The sequence below is a fragment of the Nycticebus coucang genome, chromosome 3 (genome assembly GCF_027406575.1).
Source record: "Nycticebus coucang isolate mNycCou1 chromosome 3, mNycCou1.pri, whole genome shotgun sequence".
Classification (NCBI taxonomy): Eukaryota; Metazoa; Chordata; class Mammalia; order Primates; family Lorisidae; genus Nycticebus; species Nycticebus coucang.
This window is the reverse complement of record NC_069782.1, coordinates 127,154,055-127,163,666: the sequence shown is the minus strand read 5'-3', so window position 1 is coordinate 127,163,666 and position 9,612 is coordinate 127,154,055. Positions and strand designations below refer to the sequence as shown.

General features: G+C 50.9%; 1 protein-coding gene across 2 annotated transcripts in view; it reads left to right on the top strand.

The window, feature by feature from the left end:
• The first annotated feature begins 246 nt into the window (after window positions 1-246).
• Window positions 247-9,612, top strand: part of CRTAC1 (cartilage acidic protein 1) — a 152,192-nt gene continuing 142,826 nt past the window's right edge. For both annotated transcript variants that reach the window (XM_053584905.1, XM_053584906.1), the window contains exon 1: window positions 247-621. In XM_053584905.1, the coding sequence (XP_053440880.1) occupies window positions 598-621 (24 nt within the window). In that variant the 5' untranslated portion in view covers window positions 247-597. The remainder of the gene's footprint in view (window positions 622-9,612) is intronic.

The window sequence follows — 9,612 nt, the reverse complement described above, 5'->3', positions numbered from 1 at the left end:
CGTGCGGGGGCAGTTGCGGGGTCCAGGGGCTAGCCACGCTCCCCTCCCCCTTTCCATTCCTTCCTGGCACTTCCTCCCGAGGGACCCCTGCTTCCAGCCAGCCCGGTGCCCTCGCGCCCTGCCAGGCGCCCTCTCCCCAGTCGCCAGGCCCGGCTGCCTCCTGAAGGTTACGCGACGCAGCGGCGGTGCGCGAGGGGCTCCCGCCCTCGCCGCCGCCCACCCCAGTGCTGGCCGCGCCGGGCCAGCCTGGCTGCCGGCTGCTGCCACCGCAATCCCGGCTCCTAAATCAGTAAGGGGAGGCGCCCCTCCCTCCACCCGGCTCCCCCGGCTCCCCGGGCCGCGATTGGCCGCTCGGGCGGCCCCCACCCCCGGGCCCCGGGCTCCAGCTGTCGCGCCATTGGCTGCGGGCCTCCGCCAGCCTTTACATAAGCCCGGCGCGCTCGAGTGGAGTTGTATAAAGCGGGCGCGCGGCGTCGGGGCGGGAGGCTCGAGGCCAGCCCGGGACCAGAGCTGGGAGCTGGAAGGCGGCGGCGGCAGAGGCGGCAGCGAGCGCCCGCGCTCCGACGCCCCCAGGCGGTGGGGCTGAGAGAGCCGAGGATGGCTCCGAGCGCTGACCCCAGCGTGAGTACCCGCTCCCGGTGCCCCCACCCCCTCTGGCGGAGAAAGTTTCTCCAGCCTACCCGACCCTCCAGATCCGCCCGCAGGGCTCGCGGAGATGCCGCCGGGGAACCAGGGAAAACCGAGATCGCGAAGGCGGTGGCTTTGCTCCCAACTTGCCGTGAGGCGCTGGACTCCATTGGCGCGCTGAGCCTTCACCGGGCTGGGGGCGAGGCGGGCGGCTGACTGGAGGTAGCAGAGGTGGAAGCTGAGGTGTGGGGGTGACAGTAGGCAGCTGGCAGGGAAGGCTTTGGGGGCGCACTGGATGTCAGCTGTCTGGGGAGGGGGCGCCGGAGCTGGGAGGGGGCGGAGCAGGTGAGAAGGGATATGTCGTGGGTATGGGGAAGTCACCCAGCCAACCAAGCTGAGCTCTGGGCTGGAGAAGCTACTGGCCTTGGCCGAGTGCCTACGCTTCTAGGCTGGGGAAGAGCCCCGGGAGGCTGGCTCTTCCTTCCCTGGGGAAGCCGAGCTCCCGGGCACAGCGCTGGGTGGCAGAGAGCTCCGGGAGCCAGCCCCGCGCGCGACGTAGCTGGCAGCCGCCTTTTGCTGGACCGAGGTGTAGTCTCGCTTTCAAGCTGTCTGAGGCAAGCTAGCTTCAGGCATTCCAGTGGAACTGGGGGTCCCCCTTGACCCTGCGGGAGCACTTGGAGGCTTTGATGGGGCAGCAGGCCGGGCTTGGGGGCATGCCCAGCAATGCAGCGCGCTTCTTTGCAGTACAGTAGTTGGGAACCTTGTTAGTCCCGCTTCTGCAGAAACCAACTCAAGAATTCAAAGTCATCCCAGCCTGGATGGAGCCTCCCAGAGTGGCTGGGGCATGCTCCTAGGGAGGGCTGAGGAGGGGGCGCTTCCTCCGGGAATGACTAATGAATATTGCTGTTGCTGTCCCAAAGGGAGCTTCCTTTCTCCTGCTAGGACAGTTCTTAAGTCACACTTGAGGTACCTTCTGGGATGGGTGCAGGACTTCCTAAGTGTAGCCAGGTGGAAAAGAAGGGAAGAGGGTTTTGGTAATAGGAGACAGCTCTATGATACCATCTTGAGTCAGGGAAGAACTCAGATGGGAAGAGAAAAGCTACTGGTGGGAGATTTTGGACCGTGATGACTTGAAGATACCCCAGACTGAATTCGAGCTAATTCAGAGAGTCAGCCTGCACCTCACTCTCAGCCATGGAGAAGGAGAGGTGGAGGCTGAAAAGAGGGAACATGGCAGCTGTTCCAACATGGTTCTTGAGAAAGTGTTCTCTCTCTCCGTCTTGGTTAAGAACATTCTTCTGGCAGCAGGTTCAAAGTCAATTTAAGAGGCAACACAGGGAGTTTAGGGTCCTCATGCTGACACAGAGGACCACAGTTAGAATATTCCAGTTTCCAGTTGGTACTAACAGACTCTGGAGAAGATCAAAGACAGGGTGGTAGTTACCTGCTCTGCATCTGTTCAATTGTGGCTGCATTCTTCATCTTACCCCATCTCTGAATATGGATGTTCAAATTCCTAGGATAGCTGCTCCAGCCTGGAGATCTTTTATAGGGACTCTCCGTCCTTATCCTAAACCCCAGCCCATCCTCTGCCTGCAGTCTACATTTTTCTTCTGCATTTCCAAAGACCTTTCCACCACTGGGTATTTGTGCAATGAAATACCTGCTTGTTGCTTTTTTTTCCCTCCTCTCCATCTGGGTTGCACCTGGTGTTCTGAACCTTGATGTTTATTTCTTGGCATTTTGATGTTTGGTTAAGACGTCCTATGGCTGCACAGGGATGCTCCTGTGAATGTGTGGACCAACGGCCTGTGTAATTCTACAGAGTGAAACATAGACTCTTGTAGAGATGAGGCCACCTATCAGGAAGACAGTCCTATTAAACAGCTTGTGACAACCTCTGGTTCTCAAGCTTCCTTGCTGCCTGCTAAGGTGGTGGAAGCTCAAAGGTGGAACAGGCTCTTTGGTGTCCAGTAGGGGGCGCCAAAGGTACCTGGCTCAGAACCACTGACTTTCTCACTTCTTTCTTGTCCTTCACTGGCCAGAGCAATTCAATGCTTTAAACCAGCTCAGGCCACAGCCCTCAGCCATCACCACTGTGCTTGGGAGCCTTCTAGTATATGCTTCCTGGACTTCAGGTAGTCCTGTGACTTTAGGTACAACGAATCAGGTACAAGGACAATATTCCCAGGAGCCCTAGCTGGTACACAGCCCTACCTGCTCACTGAGATCTTTCCTGTGTGCTCAGTACTGGTGTAGTCTTTGAGCTCTTTAGGGGCTCAGAGTCCAAGAACATTAGAGCTAGAAGAAAGGAGCCTTGGGGGAGCACCTAGTTTACCCCATCCCATCTCCAACACTCTCATGCACAACACTCAGGTTTACCTATGAGAAAACTGAAGTCCAAGAAAGGCAAGTATATTGCCCAAGGTCACATGGCTATGTAGTGGAAGAGATGGGACTAGTTCCTAGGACTCCTGATGCTCTCTGCAGAGCTCTTTCCACTCCAGTGACCTGCTTCCGCTTCATTGTGACGTTGGGCATATGTTCCCCATGCAAGAGGCACTCATAATTACTGACTGACCAGACCTTGGTAAATGAATAAATCTAGTGAATTTGGGGAGATTTCCTTTGAATCTATTATTCAGAGTGAGCAGGTGAGGAGAGAAAAAGTTCTTGTAATGCACACACATAGCATTTTAGGCAAAAACCATGCAACTCTCAGTTTTGGTCCATACATTTAGGAATCAGAAGTGCCTGGTCCCTCGTGGTGGTCTTTGAACCCATGCCTCGAGTTCCTCTTTTCCTCCACTGAGGGCTGCTGGAGTTGGATCTGTCTGTGTTGCAGTCATACCACTGCTGGTGGGACCTCCCATACTCAGATTCTAGATGAATTGGAGAGTTTCCAAAGAGTATTTGCCTATTTCCCCCATCCTTGCTACTCTCAGCTCAAGGTCAGAGAGCTAGGATGTTCTATTTTTGCAAAATCCTTATGTTCAAGCTTCTTGGGTGACCTGGAAGATACTACCATTTCCATTGCCCTTTCTTCTGTTCTAAGAGTCTGGCTGTTGACATCTGAGCTGGGGCCTGGTCAGGAGGTTTGCCAAGTGGCCTGTGGGCTGCCCCCTCGTTTTCCTCTCGCCACCTAGCTTCTTTGCATACTGTATGGACTTCCCTTGAGAGTCTGAGCACACTTGATGGCCTACCCTCATGAGGAACTGAGTGCTGCCAGAATTCTAAGAGGCAGAATCTTCTGTCCCTAAGACTCATGAAAGGGGTGCTTGTTGCCAGGGAAGATGCTTGAGTCTTCTCCTCTCTTTCACTCTCACAGACAAGTTGGGTCTTTTTCTTCAGGGGATGAGGGAGGTGGCAAGATAACACGGACCACTGAGAGCAACAGCTCCTTTCTATAAAGTGGAGTTCCAAGAGGCTACACTTCAGATCCTCATCAGCTCCCAGCTTTAGCTGGAGAAATGTGCCTGCCTTGGCTTGGTTCAGTTTTGAATAAGGCCAGAGGAATAGAATTATATAAAATACAGCTATGGCACTGGCTCTGTGGATTATTTGGGGAAGAGGGTATAGAGTTTGAGAAGTGGCATTAGACACTGAGAAAACAAGAAGTGTTTTCTCAAAAGGCACACTAGATGGTTGGCCTTACCTACTCTCATTGTAATGGTAAGGACCTAGGCTTAGAATCCGGCTCCCTGCTTACTTGTTTAGTGACCTTGGACAAACCGCTAAACCTCTGAATGCCTCGGTTTCCTCCTCTGCTATATGGTGAAGCTGGTGACCATGTGATGGGGGTAAAGTCACAAAGATTGAGGGAGACAATCTTTAATATGCCTTTGCCCTTGGTAAGGTGTAAAGAAGTATTCGGTTGAAAGGGGATTATTACTGCTGGATCACCAGGAACCCCCAGGGTCATCTTTGTCTCAGCAAGCGAGGCTGTGTGCCCAGGTTTGCATATCAGCCTCTGCTCACAGCACACCAGGGCTGATGGTCAAGGTCTTCTTTGCAGGGCTTTCTTCTTACCTTTTTCCCTCCCCCACTTTAGAGTTCTCACTTTGAGGTTCTGCCATGCTTGGGAAAAAGAAATTTTACAGGTCCCGGGATAATTCTGAATGTGATGGAGGGCCTTGAGCTATTGATTCCTAAGGAAGGATCTTTCTGCTGGGAGAAGCCTTCCTCAGGGCCCAGTGATTTAAGAGTGCTGACAAATCCGTGCTCATGGAGCCTCCTACAGGCTGCAGATGCAGGCTTCCAGGCCAGCCTGGGCTCTGCTAGGAATTTCTGGAGAGCCTGGCTGGCTCTTAGGGGACATAAACCTGTGAACTCTTCTTAGGAGAAAGTATGAAATCAATTGATTTCAATCAATGATCAATGAAATCAAGTATCAATCATTATCACACCAAACACACCCTGGACCACTTAGGGCCTTTAAGAAACCAGAAGAAGCAAGAGACCGAGAGGTTGTGTTTGAAAAGTGCAGAAAGGTGTGAAGGGGTTGGGGGAAAGGAGGGGACAGGAAGACCTTTTTCCATTGAACCACTCATGATCTTGACCTTATTTAAGTCCTTGGGTAGTGACTGAAGGAGTTACATGCCTCTCCCCACCATTTGTCAATGTCTGGAGACTTTTTTTTTATAATTAGAACTGGGGTAAGGGGTGCTACTAGCATCTACTGGATAGAGGCCAGGGATGCTTCTAAACCTCTTGTAATGCACAGGAAATACCCCACAACAAAGATGTCAATAGTGCCAAGATTGAGGAACCTTGGACTAGAGCACCATAGCATAGAATCACAGCACGTGTGAAGTGGGAGGGGTTTTAGAAGCACTCACATCCAATTCTCCCATTTTATGACTGAGGACACTGAGATTCAGAGAGGAAAGGGGACCAGCCAGGGTCATACAGAGAGCAAGGGGCAAAGCTGGTCTGGAATTCAGGTCTGCCTCTTCTGCTGACTCACCCAGACTCCCCCCCAAGTTGTGAAAATTACATGTGAGCTGTGAAACCACATAGAAAATTATAAGGAGACTATTAATATTGCTATTATTAAAAATCTGGGAGTTTGGAAAGTTCTATTCCTGGCTGTGCTACTGACTCATTGTATAATATTGGACAAATCGTTCTCCCACCCCCTTGCTTATGAGTGTGCATGTGGTGGGGAGTGGTCTCAGCAAAAGAGAAGTATATCATAATCATTCTCCTCAGACAAAAATCCAAAAATTTGCCCTTCAAAAACCCTAGACACTTAAAAAAAAAAAAAAAAGAAGAAGAAGAAGAAATTTTCCTTGAAAGAAATCATGTTGACTTCGTAAGAAGCAAAGCGTTTACTTCTTGGAAAAATTCCAGTACTCTGGCCCTGTAAGTTGGTTCCAGCCCAGGAAATCTGATCAACATCCAGAGGAGAAACTGATAGCTCCACAAATGATGAGACACTGGATTTGTCCCCACTCCCTGTGAGAAAGGGAGATGGTGACTTCGACTTCTCTGCCACCCTTTCCTACTCAGCCCTCCTGGCACAGGGAAGTTCTGCAAAGAACTTCAATGAGGGATGGGAAGGCATGTCATTAATTAGTAAAACCTTGTTTACTTAACAGACCTATATTCTTAAAGAGCTCTTCCAAGGGACATTTTGACATATTACTTTAATTAGCTATAGAAGAATCGAGAGTGCAGAGAGTATAAAATGACCCTCTCTGTTGTTTCCTGTTACTCTTATCTTTGTTTGCACCTGACAAGTGCAGGGACAAGGTCATGGGAATCACTGCTGAGCTCCAGGAGTGTCCTGGAGACCACAAACCCGAGGAGAGCCTGCAGGGACATCTACCCTCCCTTACATCAGTCTTTACCTGCCTGGCAAGCAGCGCCTCTGTGCAGACTTTTGCACCAACATCTCAGCCCTCCTCTGATGTATATCTATTTTACAGGAACCATCATGTTGTGCAAATCTTGGCATGGCTCTGAGGAGTGGGAACAGGTTTGGGAGCCCAAATTTCTCTCTGCTAAACAGAGGAGCTCTTAGAGGATTGGTGGGAATGGCCTCAGTTGGTGTCTGTTGTATAAGGCACAGTCCTGATCTTGTCCTCCTTGTCCCCAGGATAAGAGGTAGGATGTCACTTGAGGATGCCCAGAGGACTGAGTGTGCTCCCTCCCTAGACCCCATGGAAGTATTACTACATAGATGCCAGCCATGCATCTTCTGTGAGTCCTGAGGCAGATCCCTTAGCTTCTAGAGGTCAGTCCTTGTAATCAGAGAGCTGGGTGACAGGCCCTTTCCATCACCGGCAGTTTCTTTCTCTAAGTGATGTCATATTCCCTTTCACCCCAGTCTCTAAGAACAGTCTCTTTCTTAGAAATCATAATCATGTACCTTTCATCTGAGAAGCTGTGAAGCCAACGAGGCTTTCACAGGTGGGGAAGTAAGAGTCTCCAAGAAGGAGAAATGCAGTCTTGTAAACAGTACGGGGAAGGCACTGTCATTTGTTCTCAGCTGCAGATGCAGTGCCTAGCATGGCGCTTGGCACGTGGAGGGGCTCAATGGGTGCACAAATGAATAAATGAATGAAGGTGGCCATTCTGGTGCAGAGGCGGCCCTTGGTATAAAGTGATTGTCCAAACTGGCCTCAATTAGGGAAGCCTGCATCCTTTCTAGCTGCTTCCCAGAGCTGGCACTTGGCACCAAGGCTATAAAGATCTCTGAGGGTCCCACTGGTCAAGCAGGGCTGGAGGGCCCCACGCAGTGGTGGCTGGCTCTGAGCCTTGAGCAAGGCCAAGTTCTCTCCTTCTTTCCCACACCTTGGTAGTTCTTACTCCCCCTCCCTACCCCTTCCTCCCAGGCTGCTGCAGAGAAGCTCAGTGCAGGTTTACCTCACTTTAAGCAGAGAATAGATGAAAATTTGGATTTCCACTGAAGACAAACTAGGGAGTGAATCATTGCTTCGTAAAAAATGATGCCTAGGAGGATGCTTTTAAATAGCAATGTCCACTAATGCATTTTAAATGATTTAGGGGAAAAACCTGACCCATAGAGTATTAGATGTGGAAAAGAACTTCAAAGGTCATCCAGAGGCCCTGCCCTACCCCCACCCCAGTGTGTTCAAGTCCCCTCCAAGATACTGTCACTCACTTCTCAGAAACACAGCCTATCTGTCCTGCACACTGCTGCCCAAAGTCTAAAATGGCTTTTCAAAAATGCAAGTCTGAGCATGTCTTCCCAACTTCCAAACCTCCCCCACTGTGTGACTCCAGGCTCCTTACCTGGGCACAGCAGGCTCTGGGGGCCTAGTGGCTGCCTGCATGCCAGACTGGGTCTCCACCCCTTCTCTCTGCCCTTCTCTCTTCTCTCCTCTCCCCTACATCCCAGACATGGTGTTCCAGCTCCAACAACCACATTTGCAGCCTGCACCAATGTCTTTGATCCATAGGCCTCTACCACCTGGAACCCCAATTCAACCTTCTTCAGAGAGCTTTTCCTGCCTGCCCTCCCCACCCACTCGGTAGTTAACCTCTCCCTCCCATGGCCTACATCTGAACTTGGCACCTGATGCTACTCTAAACATACCCACTGTTTTGTGTCTCACCCTGGAAGACCAGAAGCTCCTTGAGGTCAGAGACCAGGCCTTTTGCATCATTTCTAACCTGGTCTGTTGGCATCTTCTAAATGTTTGGAGAATGAATGTAGATTGTGAATAACATAGCATACTGAGGGGGTCTGCGTGTGGAAAGCAGTATTTAAGGAGTCAACTCCACTAGGGTCCCTAGACAAATTAGTAACAGAGGCAAACCTATTCCTCAAGGTCTTACAGTCTAGAGCAGGCATCCTCAAACTTTTTGAACAGGGGGCCAGTTCACTGTCCCTCAGACCGTTGGAGGGCCAGACTATAGTTAAAAAAAAACTATGCAGTGTAACCTGTCTTATTGTACCCTCAATGAATCCCCAACAATAAAAAAAAAAAAAAACTATGAACAAATTCCTATGCACACTGCACATATCTTATTTTGAAGTAAAAAAACAAACCGGGAACAAATACAATCACACCGCCTCATGTGGCCCGCGGGCTTCCGTTTGAGGACCCCCAGTCTAGAGCATTCCATTCAACTTTTATCAACTACTCCTGGAAGGCAAGCACCTAGCGGGCCTAGACGCCATCTCCTGAGATGCATTCACAAGTTCAGTTAGCAGCAGCAAGTGTGGTCATTGCTACTGGCACTGCTGTGTACGGACATTCTCTGTGGTAGGCACTGTGCTCAGCCCTTGGCCCACAATCTCACTTCATTCTCATCACAACCCAATGAGCATTATATCCCATTTTACAGAACGCGAAGTCTGAGCACTTAGTAATACTTACTAAGAACCTGCCATGCCTCGTGCCTAAGGCTAGAAGACACATTTGTCCTCTCAGTTTCAGAAATGCCGTATCATTAGCCCCCTGGCCTCTGTGGCACCTCCTAGCCTGGGTTCCCTGAGCATTTGTCTGCTGTTGATGGAGCAGGACCAAGCCTCCTGTCTGCCCATGGGTGCCACCATGGGCAGTGTCCGGAACTCTCTCCAGGTAGGGGAAGAGGAAGCCTTGTATTTTCCTGGTGCTGGGACACGTGCCTAGGACGTGTCACTTTCTGCAAAGGGGATGTGCAGAGGTCTGGAATTTGTCTTCCAGGCTGGCCATTAGAAGACAGGGGATAAGGTGGAGAAATAGGCAACTGAGGCATTGGAATGTATATTTCACTTGGACGAGGACTTTATCTCGTTCTCATCTGTTTTCCTAGAGCCCAGAACTGTACCCGACATAGAGCAAGTACATAAAAATACTGAATGAATGACCGAGTGAGCTAGCCAGTGAAGGCAGCCTCAGCCTTCTCTCTCACTTGGGCCACAGTGTTTGCCTCCTCCTGGCCTCTCTGCTCCCTGCCCAGCCCTCTTGCAGTCTTCTGCACTTCACACCGCTGCTCCAGCCGTGGCATTCTCTGACCTGTCGGGCCTAT